The sequence below is a fragment of the Hydra vulgaris genome, chromosome 03 (genome assembly GCF_038396675.1).
Source record: "Hydra vulgaris chromosome 03, alternate assembly HydraT2T_AEP".
Classification (NCBI taxonomy): domain Eukaryota; kingdom Metazoa; phylum Cnidaria; class Hydrozoa; order Anthoathecata; family Hydridae; genus Hydra; species Hydra vulgaris.
This window is the reverse complement of record NC_088922.1, coordinates 19,037,501-19,062,500: the sequence shown is the minus strand read 5'-3', so window position 1 is coordinate 19,062,500 and position 25,000 is coordinate 19,037,501. Positions and strand designations below refer to the sequence as shown.

The following is a 25,000-nucleotide window of genomic DNA, read 5'->3' as shown; positions in this document are numbered from 1 at the left end:
TTACATGAGGGTTACAGAATAGTTAAGATTTAACACAGCAATATGAAACAACACAGCATATTATATTCCTACGAACTAAACAACTTTTTTACAACTAGGATTCCAAAAATCTTACACTACAATGATTTGTATTATCTATGCTGTAGAGAATCAAATAAATTATATATAATTAAATAGTTAATTTAGTCTTGATATGAGTTCAATTAATAGTTGTGCATTACACATCAGAACGAGAGTCAATATACAAGAGAAAACAATAGTTGCGCACTACACATTAGAACGAGAGTCAATATACAAGAGAAAACAAGTAATTCAAGACTATTTAATTATATATAAGTTTTTCAATTCTGTTCTGAATACTAAATACTGGCTGGTAAAACGAATGAGATATTTTCTAGATTGATGAATATTTATTGGACACAACTTACATGGATATTCTTTCACTTTTTAATGATCTCAAATCGACAAGCAAGGACATCACCATAAAAACTTGTCATCTAATTTTGTCAAATAATAAAACACCTTTAACACTAATAGGATAATTTAACAATCAATTTTCCTTATTTCTAGTTTCTAGTAAACAAGTTGGCCATCAGAAGATTTGACAAAATCATTTACTTGACCGCCTTTTAAAAGTAAAGCACATGCTTCATTTTTCATTTGGAACATTAACCTAGTTTAGTAAAGTTTATAATAATTTTTGTTTTTATGTGCAAAAATTTTAAAATTTTGAATAAGCCTTAATTTTTATGTATAAAAAATGATACTTTGATGTAAATGACACTTCAATTCAAACCGGTACAAATTGCTCTTTTATTTTGATCAGGATAAATAATAACCTAACTACTGTCGCTGTCTGTAAATATTTTTATATGCTTGATTTGAATGATCTTACATAACAATCTTTTTGAGCCATGGCTTTACTATATATTAAGATGACAGGAATTACTCGATTGAGATGACAGGAATTTTAAATACACTACTTGTTTTAAAAAAAAAAAATGTACTTATCTATCATTTTATTTTTCTTCTTAACTGATAAACTGTTAATTCTGCTTTTCTTCTAAAAGTGATGAATTTTACTGGGAATGATATTAATAGATGTTTCTATATTTTATTTCTGGTAAAAATGTTGGAATTTGAAAATATGCTGGGATTTTTTCATTTCTAGTTTACACCAACTTCTGCTTGAAATTGAGTCTAATATTGTATGCTTGTTTGTTGTTTTCTTTGATTTTATTATGATTGAATTTTAGTTTAAATTTTAGGAAAGTTGCATCAATAAATATCAGATGAAACTAAAGATTTCTTTTTGCTTGTCAAATACCAAAGTGTAGCAACTTACCTGATCTTTTAGTGTTTAGTTACCTGATCTTTTAGGTAATACAAGCTAGTATAGAACAACTTTGGCAAACACACATGTTGTTGAATCGATAATACTCATTAGTGTTGTTGGACAAAAGCCAAAAATATAAAAAAATAAATTTTTTAAATACACATGATATTGTGTTAGTAAATGTAACATTTTATTTTCTAAGCTTGCATGATGTAATATAACTATATATATAATATTTTGTCTAAATACACATATACACATATATAGCAAACATGTGATATTATATCTATTATTATATATTATATATAATATTACATAAAATATTGTATATAGTAATATATGTAAAATTTAATAAAACATTTAATAGTATACATATAACAATATACATACAAATAATCATATATAACAAAAACAACATATAAGTAATCCTAAATTAGTGAAAAACATTGTTTTGAAATTTAGGTAGGGTAATATATTTTAAGTATACTTTAAAAACAATTTTGAAATATAAAACTCCACTTGATTAGATAATAAATTTACCAAAAGCTATATCCAAGAAGATAGTGGAAATAAAAAATAACTTTTCTAAAAAGTTATTTTTTATTTCCACTAACTAAAAAAAGTTTCTTTATTAAAATATTACCTATATTCTAAGGTTGCTTATAAAATAGAACCTTAGAATTTAGGTAATATTTTTTTGATGAAAAAACATTTTCTTATTGCATCAATAAAGGCATACAAAAAATCTTTGTAATGATACCAAATATGATGTATTTGGTTAATCTTTAAAATAAAATATCAACTATACATTCCAAGTTTCATTAAAAAAACCTAATTTATTGCTATAGTACCCTTAAGAATGCTTATAAGCTAAAAAAATCTGTTACATTTATCATGAACTTTAAAACTATATTTTAAGTAAAAATATTAACTTTTTGTACACGGAATATTAGGTGTATAATTAATTGCATTATTAAAGCACTTTTTTTCAATTTATTTACTAAATAAAGTAGTTTTTAATGTTGCACTTATATACTTAAACCTAAATGTTAAAAGATTGAGTAAAAAATAACATGATAATAGTATTGGAATTTTATGTAGATATTGTCTAATTTTTAAAAACAAGTCTTGGACTCAGGCAACTTGTTTTCTACTTTTTGTGTATTCTGAAATTAAAATAGCATTTAACAATAGAGTTTGTATTTTAAGAAAAATTATGAGAAAAATTACGCTAATTACAGGGTGGGAACAAGAATACACCTAAAATTCTCCCCACAACTAAACCGCAAGTCTAAGGGTCAGCAAAAATATTTGTGTATTCTTAAATTAAATAAAATTTATCTATAAAATTCAAATTTTATCAAAAAACATTTAAAAATGGTGATCATGCAAAACTTATTAAATCTTCTACTGTGGAGGGGGTTGTTTAAATTGCGAAAATTCAGCTTAAACAAAATTACAAGATTTTAATAACACTTTTAAAGTACTTAAAAGCTCTATATAATGCTTTCATAAAAACTCTATATAATGCTTTCATAAAAGCTCTATATAATGCTTTCATAAAACTCTATATAATGCTTTCATAAAATGGTTTTGTCAATCCTTTCAGATGAGGTTGATTGTGGTTTTAACAGAGTGTGATGTTTTTTTAAAAAAGAACTTTAACCAAATCCTTTAAGCCTACATTTAACACAAATATTGTCATAAACATTTATAAACAATGAACTGTTTATTTTTTGTTTTTTTTTGTAATATGGAATTTTCAGTTAAAGGCTCTAAAAGAATATATAAAACAAAGCCATAAAGATCTTTTTATTAAAATGAAAGAAAACTAAAGTTTTGAGAAATTTTTTAATTGCTCAGATATAAAAATTAATTCTGGTAAAAAAACAACCTAAAAAAATGAGTGTTTGTATTATCATTTAAATAACTTACACATAAAGTATTTAAAAAAAACTTGTCTGATGTTTGGCTAACATTTTAAACAATGAGCATCATTAGAATTAATTTCTAGAAACAACCAATCACAGAAACAATCAACATTATTTCAAGAAACAATCACCATATTTCTAGAAAGAGTCAGCATTATCTCCAGTTTACCTGTTGCAACACCTTCAATATGCAACAGTATATTTCTTGAGAATGATGATTTGATGATCTTTTGGATATTTTAAACAATCTCATTCTTCGTACATGACATTTTTATTTTGATTTCAAAATCAGTCAAGGTTTTAAATTATCATAAAGGTTTATCACAAGATATTATAAAAGTTTTATCATAAAATACCATAGAGATTTTATTATAAAATAATAAAACTCAAATCTGTAATTCAAATCCCTTAGGAGTCTCAAAATATGTTTGAATTATCAAGTTAAATTTTAACTCTTCATTGTCATTCTTGCCATCAGCACTGTCATCCTCATCATCATCCACCACATAAATAAATAAATACACAAATAGGTCATCATGGTCATCTATAGCATCTTTCTAAGCTTCCACTGAGATTCCTGACAAAAAACACATAGCCATCCTGTTATACCACACTTTGATGTATTTTACACTTGGATAGTATTTACTTTTTCATAGAACTGTTAAATCATAGAGATTCTTCATAGAGAAGACTAAATTCATCTGCATTGAAAATACTATTTAGTTTTTATCAGGCTAATATTATTGGTTATTTTTTTCTGAATTTTAGTCATCTCTGGTTATAAAATTTTTTATAGCAAGTTATTCATAAGAAAAGATACTCGTTAAAGTTTAAATCAACACCAACTGCTTGTGACATCATCTTCATCACATCATCACTTTCCTCAGAGAGTCCACCATAAAAATATCCATTAGCTTTATCAATAATTTTCATCAAGTTTAACATGCTTTCTTTGCTCTAAAACATAAACTGAAAATTTTAACCATAGAAACAAAATCTAAAACTAAATATTATTAAGTCATAAATAAAAATTAAAAATTAAATTAAAGTTTGTTGAAAGTTAACATTTTAATATTGATATATATATATATATATATATATATATATATATATATATATATATATATATATACATATATATATATATATACATACATATATATATACATACATATATATATATACATATATATATATATATATATATATATATATATATATATATATATATATATATATATATATATATATATATATATATATATATATATATATATATATTATATATATACAACTTGTTTCTCTGCACAGCTGCCTTGTTCGTCAAGGTTCGTGTTCTGGAGTTATAGAGTTGAGAGAGGGTTATAACCACAATTAAGTAGCCTCCTCCTCTGTAATGGCCTTTTCGGCCTTGGGGAGGTAAATTAACATAAAATATATATATATATTTGTGAACCAAGATGCAAAATGCTATTAGAGCATTCTTAGTTCAATCTTTTATCAAAAATCACTCTCAGTGATAAAAAGAAATATTACACACACATGAATATACATATATATAAATATTGGGGCTCTGCAAATCAATAAATTTCAATTTTTTAATTTTGCAAATCAATTGCTGATTTGATTCAAAAAAATGATTTATGTTTTTAAACCATTTTCTAGCTTTTTTAGTGTTATTTTTATATATACAATGTTTAGGAGTTATTAAAACATTTAAATTTATAACAAATATTAGTAGTAAAGAGAAACATTGCAACAAAACATTGAATAAAACGAATTGATTAAAGTTTGACATTTTTTTGAGTGCTACAAAATGAAAGATAAACACAAAACATACTTGCAACACAAACAAAAAACAACAAAAAAGTTTTGTTCAGAAAACTGGAGCTTTATCTTGGCTCTGGAATTATTTAAAACAAAACCATGATATTAATATAATAAAGCCTATATATATATATATATATATATATATATATATATATATATATATATATATATATATATATATATATATATATATATATATATATATATATATATATATATATATATATATATATATATATATCAAGCTTTGTTTTAAAGGGTTAAGGTGCCGGCAATTTACGTATGCGTTAAGCAATTTTAAGTATGCATAGAGCTTTTTATCATTTTTTAACTTTTAAATTATTCTATAAGTGGTAAGATAAAAGAAGAAGTAAACTTTATAAAAAACCACATAAAACTTTTGAAAGACGAAATTGTAAAAAAGTTTGTTACAAAAGTTAGAATGACAATTACATTAGATTAACACTATTTTTATTATAACATTAGATAAACACTATTTACTAATGAAAAAAAATTAAATAAAATTAAAAACTAGGAAAACCTAATTTCCATTAAGCTAATTATTTTATAGAAATATTTAGTAAGAAAAATTAAAATCGCTAATAGTTAGCGACAATATTTTTTTGTATACGAAGTTGTTAAACATAACTATTAAAAAAAAAAAAACATAAAAGAAATAAAATAAAAACTTTTATTTATCTCGTGAGCTCAAGAATGTTTATACAACTTTTTATTGCAATAAAAAAAAATTACTTAAATTTTTATTTAGTAATAAAAAATAAAATTAATAATATTAATAAAAAAATTAAATTTTGTTTTATCTTTATTTTACATTATGATATTTTTTTATTTATTTTTTTAAATTTTTTTATTGTAACGATTGATTTTTTCGCTTGTGAAACACTAATACTTTAAGCTTGAAGCAAAGATATTATATTTATATAATTTAATTCTGATAAAAAAATATATGATTTAATTTAAAACTAATTGAATAAAAATATGTAATTTTTTTCTGATAATATATATATATATATTTTAATTTTGATTAAAAACATATATAACATATATATATATATATATATTTATTAAAATTAAACTCAATGCTTGGGTTTAACTTAACTGTCAAATTTATTCAAAAATATTACTAAATATTGTTCAATATTTAAATTTTATTTATTCTTAAAAGAAATTGTTTTTTATCGCAATTGTTTTTTGTTTTTACTTCATAAAGATTTTTTTTTTTACTCAAAACTAAATTTTAAATAAACCTGTTCCTAGGCTGCATCAAAAATTTGCACAAAACGTAAGTTAAACTTTTTTTTAAAATGTGCAGCAATTATTTTAAAAAAAGTGATATATACAGCGATATAATTTTAATAAATGGTGTTTGGAAAAATAATCTTTGCTTTCACAACAAAATCGCTAATAAAATAATAAACTTTTAATAAATAAAGTAAATAAATTAACGTAATTTTTTTATTTGATACTTGCTAAGTTTTTCAAAATAAAAAATCATTTTATATATATATATATATATATATATATATATATATATATATATATATATATATATATATATATATATATATATATAAAATATGTATATATATATAATATGTATATATATATATATATATATATATATATATTATATATATATATATATATATATATACACACACATATATATATATATACACACACATATATATATATTTATATATATATATATATATTTATATGTATATGTATATATATATATATATATATATATATATATATATATATATATATATATATATATATATATATATATATATATATATATATTATATATATGTATATGTATATATATGTATCCACATATCTGTAGATTCACATGTACACAGATGTTGACAACATTAAATGAGTGGACCACTGCTGTTAATAATAAAAAGATAGCTGATATCATCTATATAGACTTTGAAAAAGCCTTCGATACTGTATCTCACCCTAAGTTACTATTTAAACTGCGTTGTAACGATATCAAGTATGAGTTGCTAAACTGGGTTACAAACTTTTTGACAAATCGTTCTCAACGTGTTTGTATCAATGATTCATACTCAAACAACATTCATGTAAAAAGTGGAATATCTCAAGGAACTGTTTTGGGACCCATTCTATTTCTAATTTTTATATACGATATAACCTTGTGTATTGAGGGGGATTGTGGAATCGAGCTTTTTGCAGACGATAGCAAGTTGTATCAAGCGAGAAAAGACAAAAACAATATCAACCTTCAAAGAGAATTTCACAATTCAAAGAGAATTTCACAATGGTCAAACAATTGTCAACTCAATATATCTACCAAAAAATGTTTTCACCTACAATACGGAAAGAATCCATTACCAGTACATTCATACTTATTGGATATTGATGCGCCTATCGAATCAATTGATTCAATCAAAGACATTGGGATATTTATTTCTTCTGATATGAAATTTCCCAATCACTGTTCTCATATTGCTGGCAAAGCAAGTTCTTGTGCTTACTTACTCTTAAAGTCAGTAATGATTCTCAACTTTTGATAAGAGCCTATAAAGTGTATATTTGACTAATTTTAGAATCATGTACCCCTGTGTGGAATCTGTATCTCTTTAAAGATATACGTGGGATAGAAAAGGTCCAGAAACATACAAGAATTGTCTGCAAACGGTGTTGTATTCCATACAAAGACTATGCTTCAAGACTTGATATCTTCAATCTTGACTCTCTTGAATGCCGGAGAATAAAATTTTATCTTTTAATGATTTTTAAAATTATGCACAACTTGGTTGATTTGCCTTTTTCTGAGTTTTTTACTCTCGCTCCTACTTGTTATTCAACTAGATGTCATACCCAAAAATTAACATCACATAACAAATAAATCAATGATATAAGAAGATTTTTTTTCTGTGAAAGAGTTATTATGATATGGAACTTTTTACCTCATTATATGGTGCATTCTTCTTCATTGTCTCTATTTAAATCCAATTTGAAAACATACAATATTCAAAAACACTGTTTACTGTTTTAAACTTGGTGTTACATAAGAGTAATTCTCAAATTTTTTTTTTTTTAATGTTATTCACCTCCTTAAGACCGATAAAGCCACTACAGATGAGGAGGCTACTTAATAGTGGTTATAACCCTCTCTAGAACTCTATAACTCTGAAACACGAACCTTGACAAACAAGGCCGCTGCACGGAGAAACAAGTTGCGCGCGGTACTACCAGGGAAGTGGTGGGGATCGAACTCGGAACCTCTCGCTTATGAAGCGAGCGCTTTACCACTACACCACTACGACATACCACAAATTACCTGATTACCTGTATCACCTTTTCGTATTTTTATTTAAATGCAAATAAATTGAAATAATATATATATATATATATATATATATATATATATATATATATATATATATATATATATATATCTATCTATATATATATATAGATATATATATAGATATATATATATATATATATATATATATATATATATATATATATATATATATATATATATATATATATATATATATATATATATATATATATATATATATATATATATTAGGGTGGAGCGATTTTTATAGCAAAAAAAAAAGAGTTTAAAAACCAATATTACTGAGACACGAATCAATGTCTATTAATTATAAGATAAAAGTAAAAAAATATTTTTTGATTTTGATGAGATCTTGAGGGTCCTCTTTGGAATTTAAATTCTTGACAGGTCCTAATATTTTTGAATTTTTTTTTTTCTAAACCATATCAACCTTGGACTCAAAAAAAGCAGAAAAAAATGCTTGTTTCATAAATAATAATTTTATTAAAAAAAATTTTTAGTAAAAAAATACTTGCAAAAGTATACCTTAAAACCCCCGTTTTGTTGAGGACGGGGGTTTTTAATGAAAAAAACAACTCTACTTTTTTAATTTTAATTTTTTAATAAAAACAAATATTATTTTCAAAATCAGCATATTATTTTGCTTCTTAGTATCAAGTATCAAGTTGATATAGTTTAGAAAAAAAAAATTTAAACAATATTAGGACCCATCAAAAATTTAGAATCCAAAGAGGAACCTCAAGAACTCATCTAAACTAAAAAAAAAAAGAGTAAGGTTCTTTTTTCACCAAAAGATATTGATTTGCTGCTCAGGCAAATCAAATTTTAAAAATTTTCAAAATCGCTCCACCCTAATATATATATATCAGGCCTTGTTACGAGATTTCGCTGCGTAGCGAAAACGCGTAACGCATTTTTAAGTAACTCAACTCAGCAAATATATTTTGCATCGTTAGAAGTTATATTGCGTCACTAGCGTCTTTACAAGTACCGCATTGTAATTAAAGTTCTTTTATTAACGCGTTAAAAATCATACAAAAAGTTTTTTTTTTCTCACTATAACAAAAGTTACAAATAAAATCAAAGTTCTTATTAAAAAAATCATTTTTATTATTTTTTTCAAATATAAACTAAATTTTATTTTGAAAAAAATATTTTTTTCATGAAACGTAAAATATTCGTTTATTTTCTTATGATTTTACATTTGGTTTTTGGTTATTTTATCAATTGTTAATAAATTTTTTCTTATTTAATTTGTGAACTCTTTTTAATAATGTTTTTAAACAATAGAGTTTTTTTTTGTTATTTATCAGTTACCGATAACATATTCGTGATCATAATTTATTTTCATAAATTAAATGAACGTCATTGAAACTTTACGTTATTGAATTAACAATAAACAAAATATGTTATTAATAAAATTTTTACATCAAAATAAATCGTGCATTTTTTAAACTATTATGACTAAAAATAATTTTTATATTTAAAAGGAATTTTATATTTAATTCCTTAGGATAAAACTTAAACACTTTATTTTTTTTAACTAATTTTTAATAAAAAAAAAAATTATGAAACAAACTGTTTCTTTAACAAAAAAATCTATTAGTTTACAATTGCGGTTAAATGCTTTTACTTACGACTTTATTTTTTTCTGAATAAACATCACGTTAACGATAATCAAAAGATAATTTAAATATTCTAAAAGATATAAGTTTTTGCGTAGCGCAAAACTGCTGAACGCGTAGGCAAATCGCCTTTTCGCAAGCAAAATGCAAGCTGCGTAACGCTTCTTAACAAGGCCTGATATATATATATATATATATATATATATATATATATATATATATATATATATATATATATATATATATATGTATATATATATATATATATATATATATATATATATATATATATATATATATATATATATATATAGATTGTTGCATTTGAGAGTAAAGAAGGAAAAAAATGATTCTTATGCCAACAAATACATAACTTTTAATTACTTTTGACTTTCGTGCAACATTTGCATGTTGTCAGAAAGTTAAAACCATTAATTTAATTACAAATTAATAAATGCAAATTTAATTGACCAGAATGCTTTTAAAAACATTCTGAATGTTTTTGAAAAAACATTCTGAATGTTTTTTTAAAAACATTCTGAATGTTTTTGAGAATATTAAATATTCTCTTTTGTATATCTATTATTATAAAGATTATAATTATATATCAATTTAATTTAATTTCAAATTTAAAGTGCAGTTTAGGACTTTATTAAAATAGATAAATAAAAAAAAGCAAGCTGATAACTTTTAATGTCTAAAAAACAAAAAATTAATTGAAAAAACCTGGACATTCAAAACTGAAAATGAAACTAAGCTGTAATCTTGAATTATACTGATCATTGCTTCATTTAATTTCCTAAACTTCTTAACAAACACATCATCATTTTCGATGTCAAGCAAGTAATTCAAGTCCATGACATCTGTGAAGTAATCCATAGAAAATGCTACAAAAATAAAATCAAAAAATACATCAATCACACTATTTTTTTTTACTATTATTTTGATTCACTTCTAACAAGGATTAGTTAATTACTCACCTCCCCAAGACCAAGAAGGCCACTACAGTCGAGGAGGCTACTTTTGTGGTTACAACCCTCTCTTAACTCTATAACTCCGAAACACAAACCTTGACAAACAAGGCTGCTATGTTGAGAAACAAGTCGAGCGCAGTACTACCAGGGGCATGGTGGGGATCAAACTCGGAACTTTTTGCTTATGAGGCGAGCACTCTACCACTACACTACTGCCGCATGGAAACAAAAGCCATTCGCTTCTACTTTAAAAAATATGGCAAGAACTGAGTTATGAAATAGATAATATATGACAACAGTATTTCACACAGGGGCAAATAAGAGATTTGTAGAGGTAGAGAATGGAATAAGGAGTAAGGAAATGGCGAGCATGATATACAAACAAAAACATATAATAATTAAACATAAAAAAAAATTTGTTTAAAAATTTTTTAACAAGTTATAAAAAAACATAAAACATGAAAATTAAAAAAAATTGAAAAACATAGCAATATAATTTAGCAACCAAAATTAGTTTGTTTTTTTTAAAATGGCAAACTCCTTTTCTCAATTTTTGTTTTAAATCAAGTATTTAAACTTTATAAGTTAAAAAACAGCAACAATTTTAAAAATGAATGTTTTTAATTTTATTATCTTTTATAACTTTTTTACTTTTGTTTTTCACTACTGTTTTCACCCAAGTTAAGTTAAATACAATGAAAGAAAAAAATTCAACTTATAAAAATTTTTTTTCTTCGAAAAAAACAAAAGATTTAACATTACTTTATTAAATTTAGCATTAAATTAACATACAAATTTTATGTATGTATTATATTTAACAAAAAAAATAAAATCAAGTTAGCCTAGTAAAGCAATAAAAAAAATTTGAAATAAATCATCTGCAAACATCAAAGGTTTTTTATTCATATGACTATAGCTTTATTTATAAATCTATAGATAAAATTATATGTATATATATTTATAAATTATAGATTAAAATTTTTTTTTAAAAACAAAACAGTACTTAGCCATCTGATTTTTTTTCCTACATTTTTAAAATTTAGCAATTTCATTGAATTTAAAAAAGTTTTATAAAACTGTTTTAAATAAAGTTGAAAATGAGGCAAAATAAAGTGGGGATATCAAGGTGAGGCGAGGTGAGGTAAAATGTTATCGCTCTACTTTATTAAAAATATAAACCATCTTCCCATATATTTACATTACTGATAAGACAAGATGTCTAAATGTTATTGCACTATTTTGTTAAAAATATCAACATCTTTTTATATAAAACAAAATTGGAGTATAATATGTAAATTTTTTTAATGATTTCATTACAGAATTTATGAATATTTTTAGTACACCTAATACATATTTAGTACATCCTTATAAAACAAAATTTTAACAAATGGCTTTTTTGATATAAAAGTTAGATCAGAATTAATTTTGATTAAACATGAACTTTTGAATTTATCTTTTTGTTTGTTGCTTCCTTTTTTTGTTTTGTTTGCTTTTGAATGGAAAATTTAATTCATTTGTCTAAAATTTTTAATAAGGCTCTGTGTTACTTGCTGTGTTAATTTTTTATAAATTAAACATTTTTTCTTTTGGTTCAAAACTGATTTTATTAGTTAGGGTACTTTATAGGCTCTATTAAGCAATAAAAAACTCACCTAATTTTCCATACTTTTCCACAAGATCAATTTTCGAAAGAACATTTATATGTGGCAATTCAATTTGTAACATGGTTGATAATGAAGTCATTAACACAGAGATAAACTTTGCTGAATCATTACAGTAGTGTGAATCAACTAAATGAACTGCGGCAAGCTATATAAATTTAAAGAATTTATTTAAAAAATTAGCTATCTTCTAATTAAAAATACAACAGTATGACACTAACATGATATAAAATCAAAATTTGTGAAATTCATCATTAATATTTTGTTTAACTCATATATATATATATATATATATATATATATATATATATATATATATATATATATATATATATATATATATATATATATATATATATATATATATATATATATATGTAAATTATGTTAGTGTATTTTACAAATAGAGTGCTCAATTGCTCAATGTTCTTAAAGAACAGAGCAATAATTAATTAGTAAAAAACACTTATCTAACTTTTATCTTCGACTTGAAGTTTCACCATTGCTGGATCATCAGGAAGAGTTCTTCCTGATGATCCAGCAATGGTGAAACTTCAAGTCGAAGATAAAAGTTAGATAAGTGTTTTTTACTAATTATATATATATATATATATATATATATATATATATATATATATATATATATATATATATATATATATATATATATATATATATATATATATATATATATATAGTGCTGGGAGTATTTTAAATACTTTCACTGTATTTGTACTTGTATTTTAAATACTTTTGTTGGAAGTATTTAGTACTTGTACTTAAAATACTTTTTATTAGTATTTTGTATTTTATACTCATTGAAAATACTTATTGAAAATACTTATAATTCAAATACTGCTTAAAGTATTTACAATGCACATTGTCCACTTTGTCGCTGTTTATTCTGAAGTGTCACTTAGCCATTTTTATTTATCTACCTTGGTTTCATTAGGGTAATTATTAAACTATAAATTATTTTAAGTTAAAATGGCTGCGGTTAACAGCGAAAATAAAAAGACTTCTAGTGAGTCGTCGACAGCAACCAATCTCAATGTGACCACTGACAGCATAACTGAAAATTTTGTTGTATATAATGATGATACTCCAAATGCTGGTGCAACAAATGGTGCTCATCAAGAGTGCATGTTGTATTTGAATGATAAAGATACAAGATTGAATGCTCTGAATAAGTATAAGACTGTTTAGTCACTGTTCTTCAAATTCAATACCACTGTACCATTGTCGGCTCCAGTTGAACGACTGTTTAGCACACCGGGATATAAATACAAATGCCTAGGCGTAACTGTCTAAGTGATATGATGTTCGAAAAACTGCTGCTGCTAAAAACAAATGTGGACAACTGAATCAATGATATTTTGATATAAATGTAGTATAATGACTAAAAATTTCTTTCGAGCAATGAAAAAAATAAATTTTGAGACTGCACTCTTTTAGATGTAATTTCTGATCAAATTGACCATGCCCTTTCCCTTTACCCCTCTGCCAATATTGTTATTATTGGTTTTAATGCTTATCAAACAGAATGGCTTGCCTTTAACGCCATTGACCCTACTGGCACTAAAGCCTATAACTTCTGCATTTCTCAATCTCTTATTCTAATAATTAACTTTGTGACTCATTTTTCAGACAACCCTAATCACTTACCTTTACTCCTAGATTTGTGTACTGTCTCTGACCCTTGTGTCCAGTTTCTCCTTATTCTCCTTAAAATGGTTCTGACTATGCAATGATCTCTATAAATCTTTCATCTTGTACTTCTTCTTCTGACTCACCCTATCATTGCATTACTTACTACTACCGTGATATTACAAATTTGACTGGGATTCTTTTCGTGATAATCTTTGTGACTGTCCTTGGGCTGATATTTTCTCTCTCTCTTAGCTGATAAATGTGCCTCCTTCATGACCTACTAGATTCAGGCAGGAATATAAGCTTTATTCCTTCTTATCAGTTCCAAGTCAAGCCTTATTCTACTCCATGGTTTTTACCTTCTTGTGCAGCTGCTATAGCTAATTGTAATCATTTTTTTCACCTTTATCAAAAAAATAACTATTGAGAATAAATGCCTATTTATTACTGTAAGAAATAGATGTATAAAAGTGCTGTCAGATGCTAAGCTTCATTATTCTCAGTTAACTAAACCTTGAATCCTATCTCAAAATAAATACTCTAGAGACTTTTGGAAAAACTCCAACAGCGTCATGGACAAGGGTAGGTCTAACATTCTATCTCTTATTTATGGGACTGATCTTATTACCTCTCCCAAAGATTCGGCAGAACTATTAGCAAAGAACTTTTCTTCTAACTCAACTCCTGAATCTTATGGCTATTCTCTTCCTTCCATTCCAATTAAACAGATTAACCCATTGTTGGACATTGAAGTTATTCTAGCTTCCCCTGCTAAAGTCATATCTCATTTAAACTCTTTTATGGCTTATGGTCCAGAAACCATTCCTGTCATAGTCTTACATAATTGTTCTCCAGAACTCTCTTCAATTCTCACTAAACTCTTTAATAAGTGCTTGACTGAGTCTTGTTTTCTTGCTTGCTGGAAAATGAAATCTGTTGTTACAATTTTTAAAAACTCTGGTGAACATTCCGACCCCTCCAAGTATTGCTCAATCATTCTTCTTTCTGTTATTAGAAAGAAAATCTTTGAATTTTTGATAAACAAATTTTTCACATCCTATCTTGAGTCAAATAACTTACTGTCAGACAATCAATATGGTTTTCAATCCTCTCGCTCAGCTGACTTACTATCTTCTGTGACTGTAAGATTTTATCATGCATTAGATTGAGGCTAGGGTTATTGCTCTTGACATATTTAAAACTTTTGACAAAGTTTGGCGTGCTGGCCTTCTCCATAAGCTTGCTTCATATGATGTATCTGAGAAAATTTTTGAGATAAACCGTTTTTTTTCCTAACCGCTAAATTAAAGTCATTGTCAAAGGCCAAAACTTTTTTTAATTTTCAGTAACTTGTGGGTTACCTCAAGGTTTTTTCCTTGGTCCTGTTTTGTTTCTGATCTACATTTATGATTTTCCTGACACACTTTTACCTCAATTAGCTTTTTTTGCTGATGTCTCAATTCTATACTCCTGTCTTGAAAATAAGTCTTCTCTTTTTGATTGCTTAGAATAGGCAGCTGATCTTTATCTGATCTCACTTCTGTAACAGATTGGGGCTTGCAGTGGTTTGTGAATTTTAACTCCAACAAAACTCAGTTATTTACTGTAAACAAGTATGGCAATACTGTCAACATTTCTATATTAATGAATGGCAACCCTCTCATTGAGTCCTCTTCATTATGTCTTCTTGGATTATAGTTCACAACTGACTCTTCATGGAAACCATATATACAATCAATTGTTAAATTAGCATCTGCTAATATTGCTTCTTATTATCGGGTTTGCTTTTTTACTCCTGATTCCATTTTCTACCTTTACAAATCTTTTATTCTTCCCTGGAATACTGTTGTCATATTTGGGCTGGTTCTTCAAATAATGCTCTTTCTTTTCTGGACAAGAACCTAAAACGCATTGTAAAAGTAATTGGACCAGCTCTGTCTGCCAAACTTGAGCCTCTCTCCTATAGTCATGTTTTTTTATTTCTACAAACACTAACATGGTTGCCGCTCAAAGGAGCTATCATCTCTAGTTCTATTAACTAAAACTTGTTCTCGCTGGACTCATTTTTTTACTGTATCTGTCCCTGCATGGCCTAGAAACTTTTATTTGCCAAAGTTTTTCCCCCCGCACTTTAACCCGTTGGAACTCTCTCCCAACCTCTGACAACCATTTCCTTGCTTAACAACTCTATTCTTTTTTTTTTCTTTTAGTAACTAACAACTTAATAGTGGTTGCTTGCAGCTTTGTTGGGAGTGAATCAGAATTGAAAAAAAAAAGTTGAATCTCAGTTTACTCGGACTTTGTTAAGTTAAACCATTTTTTTGTCTCCTTTCCATAAATTTCTTCGGATAACTCAAATTTTTGGTATGGGAAATATAGAAATTAAAATAACTTAATAAACTTTTTTAAAAAAGTCATTTTGTATAAAATATATAGTCGGTGATAGTGAAACAGATTTTTTACTGGAGAAGATTAGAAATGTACTTTTTTTTTTATTTCAACAGATTTTGGGCTCATTTTAGTTTAAAGAGTATTAATCATGTGTTTTGTAATGTCAACAATAGATATTTGGTGTTAAAATTCAATTATAGTAGCCAATACTAGTTACGCAGTTTTGCGCTATCCCTGACAATATAGAATAATTGGATAATATTTTAGTATAGTATATATATATATATACTTTAGCATTTATATATATATATAAATTTATACTTTAGCATTTAATAAAGAATAATCTTTTTACCTTGAACTAATATCTTTTATATATATATATATATATATATATATATATATATATATATATATATATATATATATATATATATATATATATATATATATATATATATATATATATATATATGTATATATATATATGTATATATATATATATGTATATATATATATATTATATATATATATATATATATTTATATATATATATATATATATATATATATATATATATATATATATATATATATATATATATATATATTAAATTTTGTCCTGATTAATTTAGTTAGAGTTGTTACAAATAATTCAAGAGTGGTCAAATTTACTTTATTTACTTAAATAAACTCGGTTAAATTTAATTAAATTTGTTACTTTGAAAAATCAAAAGAAAAAAAATGTAATACACAAAAGTTAATGATTAGTAATTTTCATAAAATTTTCTTACCCACCCTGAGTTTATTAAGACCCTTTGCTTGCCCTCGTTTATTAAATTTTATTTATTTTTAAATTTTTGAGACCGGTTTAGGTCTTAAAAATTTGAAATATAAACTCACTTATAGCAAGAAAATAAAAACTCTCACTCACCTGTTTGTTAAGACTACATACCCCCTCCTTCCTTTTTTTACCTTCCCCATTTATAACAATTATGGATAAAAATTCCTATCCATCCTTTTATTCCCACCCCACAATGTGTTGAGCACTTAAGAGTTCATGATAGTAATGAAACTAAAACAGCTTTGACCATATAAAATTGTTCCTTTAGTTGTTGCTGACTTGCTATTTCTGTTATTTTCTCGGTAATTTTATAAAATTCAATCCTAAATTTCAAAATTTAATAAAATTATACTGGGGTTGAATTGAATTATAAAAAGCCGATTTAGAGGCATAATTTCATTAAAAAAACAGTCTTGATTATTTTAGTTATAGATATCAAAATAAATTGGATTGTGGTCTTTCCTAAAATAGGAATAAAAAATATTGTCAAATGTACATCATTGTAGATAAATTTAATGAGGAAATTTATAATATAATCTGACTTTTTATTTAATGTTTCTGAATATTTTTTAATTTAAATGTCTGGCTCCAAGAAGATCCTGAAACAAGACCATTTTACTTTTAACAGATATTGGCCTGGCTCCTCTTGTCCCATCAGAATTGCAACTTTTATTTAGAGGTTTCAAGTTACATAACTTTAAAAATATTTAAATATTTTTTTTAAAAAATCTATACCTGGCTGTTTTCAGGGGTGGCGAATCCAATGAAATGATCCGAAGTGTAAAAAATTATTTTTAAGTACCCGTATTTAACAATCTAAATAAATTTAGGCAATTTTTAATATACCTGATTTTATTGCTCCAACCCATGCGGCCTTAATGATATGAAAAAAAAAAAAAAAAAAATTACACATTCTATATTCATTGATCTTTCAGAAAATATAAAGATTTTGATCTGTAAGTATATGGTTTTCCACATATTGATAATGGGGCACGGGGTATCCACTTTTTTATAGCGGAGTATTAAAATTGATTTTTCACTATCTTCCAGACTAGTTGGAGCTCTGAAACTTTTGGCATTTCTGTAGTACCAATGAATGTGCATGTTAAAGTTGTTTTCAGGGCCCAAGACACCAGGGGGTTGGAGCACTTGGTGAGATTTTTCCAATTTGCTTTTGGCTGCCTAAGGTAACAAAAAATAAAAAGTTTGTTGCCTTAGGCAACAAAAAGCAAAGTTGGCAAAAGACTGCTGTATTGTTTAGGTGAGTTTGCAGAAAACTTCACACTTGTGATTCAAGATGAAATCTAAATTTGGCATTGGTGCCAAAGTCAATGCAAGTTACACCCAGTTGCTCTCTATTTATTGAACAAAAATGACCGGCAAAAATCATTTTGCTTCATGTAAGAAGATAATGAGCATGACATTGGTTTTGTGTATGAAGTTCAGATAAAAAAAGTTAATTATATAAAGGAAAACAATCAAATATTTCAAAGATTCTTTATTTTTTAGATGTTTGTGATGCACTAATAACCACAAAAACTTTTACAATATCTGTTTTCATAAAGATGATTTTGACATTGATCTTTTGCTACAAGTCATGGTAAGTCACAATTATTGGTGGCACCGTAAAACTATTAACTGCAAATGCAAGTCTACAAAGGCCCATAAATTATCGGATATTGAATTGAAGAGATTATTTTTTTCAAGATTGAAAAAGAAAGACTTTCAGAATTACGTAACACTTGGGAAAAATGTTTTCAGCTAAGTAGAACGATTCCTGGATTTAGGAGCTATCATCAATTTAACCCAGAATCTATAGATACTGTTAGCTTTAAATAAGAAGTGAAGATTTTAATATAACAGGCATATATTCTTTTTCTGGTATTCAAATTATTCAACCTAATCAGCAAATGAACATCAATACATTGAAATTTGGTGAATTAATTTGGTGTAAATAAATTCACCAAATTTCAATTTGGTGTAATAAAGATACATTTCATTGAATTGGTATGATAAATAAAATTGATCATATTGAGCAAGATGTTGTGGTAATATTTTTGCCAGCAGATTGAGTTTAGAGTGAGTTTAGAGCAGATTTAGAGATGATGAGTTGGGTTACAATTAACAACATAATTTGTATCATTGATGCACCTGTAACAACAAATGAACATATGTATACTTTGACCATTGACACATCTAGGCAAATCTTAACACAATCTTGACACTTTACATTTTTGTGTTTTACTTTGTATATAATTAAATAAAACAAGTATAAACCAAAAAAAACTTTGAAGACAATATTTTCAAAGTTATTTATATATAAAAAAGAAATTTTTTTTTTGAGAAGATAAGTGGGACATGGCTCCAGAGCTCCGGACCATGGAGTCTTTGGTCATCTGCCCTGGAAACAATTTTAACACGCATGCATCAGGACTATACAAATGCTGAAAGTTTCAGAGCTTCAGTTTGTCTCAAGATTCTTAGTACAAAAAAGTGGGGTACTTGCCTCGATCCCCTATAATGTCTTGGGGCCATGAAAACAATTTTAACATGCACATTCATTGGCACTACAGAAATGCCAAAACTTTCAAAGTTCCAACTAGTCTGGAAGGCAGTGAAAAATCAATTGCAATATTCCACTACAAAAAAGTGGGGACCGTGTCCCGTTATCCAAATATGGAAATCAATATACTTGCAGATCAAAATCTTTATATTTTTTGAAAGATCAATGAAAATAGAAAAATGTATACTAATTTTTTTGTTGTTGTTGATATTATCAAGGCCACATGGGTTTCTTGAGCATCTAAAACAGGTATATAAAAAATTGCTTAAATTTGTTTAAATTGATAATTACAGGTACAGATAATTTTTTACACTTCTGATCATTTCATTGGATTCATCACCCCCAAATTTACAAGTTACAAAGTATACAAGTTACTAGTTACAAAATAAAAGTTTTTAAGTAAAAAAACAAACAAATATTTTTAAAGTTATTTGACTTAAAACCTCAAAAAAAATGTTGCAATTCTAAGGGGACAAGAGGGGCCTAGTCAATATCTGTTAAAAGTAAAACGGTCATATTTCATGATTTTCTTGGAGACAGAGGCTAAAACTTTCAAGGAATTCTTATTTTACTAAGGACTCCCAATTGTATGATTCTCAGTAAAATCTGAGATGTATGATGACATGACCTGGGTCATTTGACATGGAATTACCTTATACTAAACATGTTTTGATTTGACTAAATTAATTTTAATCAATAATAAACAGTTGTTTTTTTATTAAACTGTGGCTAACAATTGATTGAACAATTATTGAAAAAACATCAATATTTTATCAGAAAGTGATGGTAAAAGTTGTTTACCATCATATTCGGCATTAAATGTGTCACAACATTTTAAATGATCGAGCATTTATTATTTTATTTAATTTGACATTTAATAGTTTATAAAATTGAAAAAGTAATTCATATTCAGAATATAATTATCATCACAATACCATAACAGATATAAACAATCTACCTTTGTTTTTTGACCTAAAAATATTTTAAAGAAAATAATTCTCACAATAATAGACAAGGGACTTCCTGTTAGGCAACATACTGCAACAGTGGTAAGTGTTATTGCTAATTCAGGATTATTATTATTATTATTATTATTATTATTATTATTATTATTATTATTATTATTATTATTATTATTATACTTATCAAAAACAATAACAAAATTTTTTTATGATTATTTTTATAACAACTTTATAAAAAACCAAGAAAATAAAATCTTTATATATTTATCATATAAGTATATACTTTTCCGCTTACCCTAAAATCAAGCTTTTGTAATCTTTGGAAGATATTTTTAATAGAATTTTGATGCGTGAATAACTCTACTTGGCCAGGACAATCAAATATGATGTAACAACCCTGAAACTCTTTTAATTTTTTTTCAATGACATCAAAATTTTTCTCTAAAAACTCCATACAGTACACAAGGCCTCCATTTGGTCCAAGTTTCAATAAATTCATAACATCAGATAAAGTTACTAAACTAGTAATGCAAATATCAGGGACAAATGGCATATTATCATTAGCAGGATCAAGATTTACAATAACCACCTTTCGACCAATGCCAGTCAGAAAGTTTTTTATTGCAGCACAGTATGTAGACTTACCAGAACCAGGAGGACCCAAGACCACTTGACCAAATGTTGTTAAGTTCATTATAGTTTTATAATTCTTAAAAAAAATTATGTATATATATATATATATATATATATATATATATATATATATATATATATATATATATATATATATATATATATATATATATATGTATATTAAAGTGGGTCAAATTCTAAAAATAAAAAAAGTGTTCTCTCTAACTACTGGGCTTTTGATGTAATATAAAGATTTATAATAAAAATTTCTAATTACCAGTTTTAACTGACGGTAATATGAAAGACCTAAAAAGATTGTTGAATTTTAAAGATTAAAAATATTTATATTCTGCATAAAATGCTTAAAACTTGTTCAATGTTTATAGATTTTACATTAAAAGATGTAAATTTTAAATTTGCACATTACTCAAATATTCAATGCAAAAGAAATTTATACAAGAAAGTCTTAGTCAAAGAAAGCTAGGAATCAGGTTTCTTATGTGATAAAAGTAAGCTGCTCTTTTCAAGAACTTAAAGAAATTTCTAGAAATAGAGAATTGTCTGGGTCATTTTCAATTATTAATGATTCAGATCCTGAATTATAGTGGAAAAACATCAAGTTCTGAGCAGAATAGAACAAGGCTTTGACAGCTTGCTGAAATCTGTGACAGGTAATTTACTCATACCAAACTTAAGTAATTTATTGATACCAAATTCCTATTAAAAACTATTTTTCTGATACATACTATATATATATTTCAGATATCAAATAAGTGATAGAGCTAGTGTAGATATTGCTTCTGCTTCATTGATAGATTTTGGAGTTATCACCAAAGTCAAAATAAAGCAGGTTATTGACAAGTATTACTACTAAATACCTATCTACAATTACTTAGGTGTAACTATAATAATTATAATTGCTTTAACACATTTCAGAAATAAATTAAGTAGAGAATAGGAAAAATTGCAAGCAAAAGTTTACAAAGACCAATTTGAAAAAGAATAGACTTTAATGGTAGACAAGATGCAAGCCTTGTAAATTGTGAAACTAATGGGAGATATCACACTTCAAAACTGCTGGAGGAACATTATATCATCATTGGTGAGCCAGTTAAGTAATGTATCTAGCATATATAATTATGTATAACTATCTATAAATTATGAAAACTTAACTTACTATATTTACAAAATATTCTGTACCTATGTTATTGGAAATTTCTATTTTCAGATGACTTTTACTTTGACCACATCACACCAAAAAGTGCAAAGGGAATAGATATAGCTTATTTAATATTCAAGGTAACAGCGCTTCAACAAAGTTTAAACTTACCAAAGGTAGATGGAACCATGTCAATACTGGCCATTTGCCTGGTTCTATTAGATATTTGAAAATTTTTCTAGGAGGTCCATTACAGTAAAATATTTGCATTTTGCATCTAAATCAGTTTACTTTTTATTCAAAATTCAAAATTTAAAATTTGTAAAACTAGACAATAAAATCATTGATGACTTTTCGATGGACCAGTACTATGCTTATCTCTTGAGGTGCTATCACAGAGAACATAGATGATTTGCCCTTTTTAGTATTTGGCCTATGAACCATTCTCGTTAGCTAACAATTGCATGCAAAAAATTTTGGTATTATGTATCTATTTCCAAACCTACTAAAAATGATTTTTAGTAGGTTTGGAAATTTTTAGTTTGGTAATTTTTGAAAAAATCTAAAGCTGATTGCCAAATTAATGATAAAGATGTACTTTCCTAATTTGGTTTGATATTAAGATTAATAGGTAACTGACGGTCCTGAAAACCTATTTAATGTGATTCAAAGAATCTCATTAAATAGATTCAAATCTTCTGAACATTTGTTATAATAAAAGATATATATAAAAATAAAGATATAGATAATATTAAGATAAATTCTATTTTGCTAATGGCAAAAATATTATCATTGGAATGTTAGTTAATGAGGATGAAGAGGACAGAAAGAAAGCAGCAAATAAAGTTTTGCATTTAAAAGGCTTCATAGAAGACTTTCATGGTGAAGAAGATGATTTTTTAGGGGAAACAGTTGAGAATGATAATGACAATGAAGCCATCGTCAGTATAAGTAATTATCCCTCAATGAATAAAGATGTAAGAATGTTTCTACTTCCAAGATTAATTACAAAGTGTCATGTTATTATAAAATTACCCCAATATCTCAAGGGCACACAATTCTGCCGGTTTTGAGACTGATTAAAGAAGGTAAAATATTTGAAATTATTGATAAACCACTTAAATCAAGACATAAGTGTCACTAAAATGTTGAAAAAAAAACTTGTTACTGAAGCTTCTACATCTGTGGTTGGATATGATTGCAGAGATGGAGTTATTCAAAATAAAATTAAGTCCAGGAAATTAATTAAAAGTTTCAAATCAAAAAGTGATTTTAATATTTTACATATTTTTCTCTGTTTTCTATATAAATAATCACTGCACTACAATTTTAAGGATTTTATATATTGATAATTTATTTGAACATTGGGCTAATATATTAAAGTATCTGTTGTCATATTTTTGTATTATATTCCACTAATTCAAATTAAAAACAATAAACAAGTTAGATTTTTGGCAATAAAACATGTTCAAAATTTAATTCTGATACCTAATTGATTCTTATTTTAAAATGTATTTATGATTGTTTTTGCATTTTTAACCCAAAAAAATGTCTAAAATTTTAAATTTTGAGACTTAAACCCAGATATGTTCTTAAACTAGTGGGTCAGATAAAAATAATTACCACTGACTTTTTTCTTCATAAATGTTTTCTACAAATCGAAAACCAGGTATTAGAAGGGGAAACTTTTTGGTTTGTTAAAATTATTACTTTTCAGCCCAGCTTTTATATATATATATATATATATATATATATATATATATATATATATATATATATATATATATATATATATATGTATATATATGTATACATATGTGTGTGTATATATATATATATGTGTGTGTGTGTGTGTATATATATATATATATATATATATATATATATATATATATATATATATATATATATATATATATATATGTATATATATGTATACATACATATATATATATATATGTGTGTGTATATATATATATATATGTGTGTGTGTATATATATATATATATATATATATATATATATATATATCCCTATTAATAAAACAAAATATTTAACAAAGTTTTCAAGTAATT

At 25.5% G+C, this 25,000-nt stretch overlaps 1 protein-coding gene across 1 annotated transcript; it reads right to left on the bottom strand.

Moving 5' to 3' along the window:
- Window positions 1-3,235: 3,235 nt before the first annotated feature.
- Window positions 3,236-21,847, bottom strand: LOC100215878 (GPN-loop GTPase 2). The gene is made up of 5 exons (XM_065792566.1): window positions 21,429-21,847; window positions 12,719-12,875; window positions 10,819-10,979; window positions 4,088-4,224; window positions 3,236-3,550 (listed from the first exon to the last, which is right to left on the bottom strand). The coding sequence occupies exons 1-5, from the start codon at window positions 21,825-21,827 to the stop codon at window positions 3,517-3,519; spliced, it is 888 nt and encodes a 295-aa protein (XP_065648638.1). The 5' UTR covers window positions 21,828-21,847; the 3' UTR covers window positions 3,236-3,516.
- Between the last annotated feature and the right edge of the window lie 3,153 nt (window positions 21,848-25,000).

What these genes read in the sequence shown, in the direction of transcription:
- LOC100215878 (XM_065792566.1), bottom strand. Translation starts at nt 21,827, where the DNA reads ATGAACTTAACAACATTTGGTCAAGTGGTCTTGGGTCCTCCTGGTTCT. An exon ending in TTTCAGTTTTGAATGTCCAG is followed by an intron (nt 4,225 to 10,818) that starts GTTTTTTCAATT and finishes TTTATGTTTTAG; the next exon opens with AGCAAAGAAAGCATGTTAAA. An exon ending in GTTGATTTAAACTTTAACGA is followed by an intron (nt 3,551 to 4,087) that starts GTATCTTTTCTT and finishes TGACTGATTTTG; the next exon opens with AAATCAAAATAAAAATGTCA.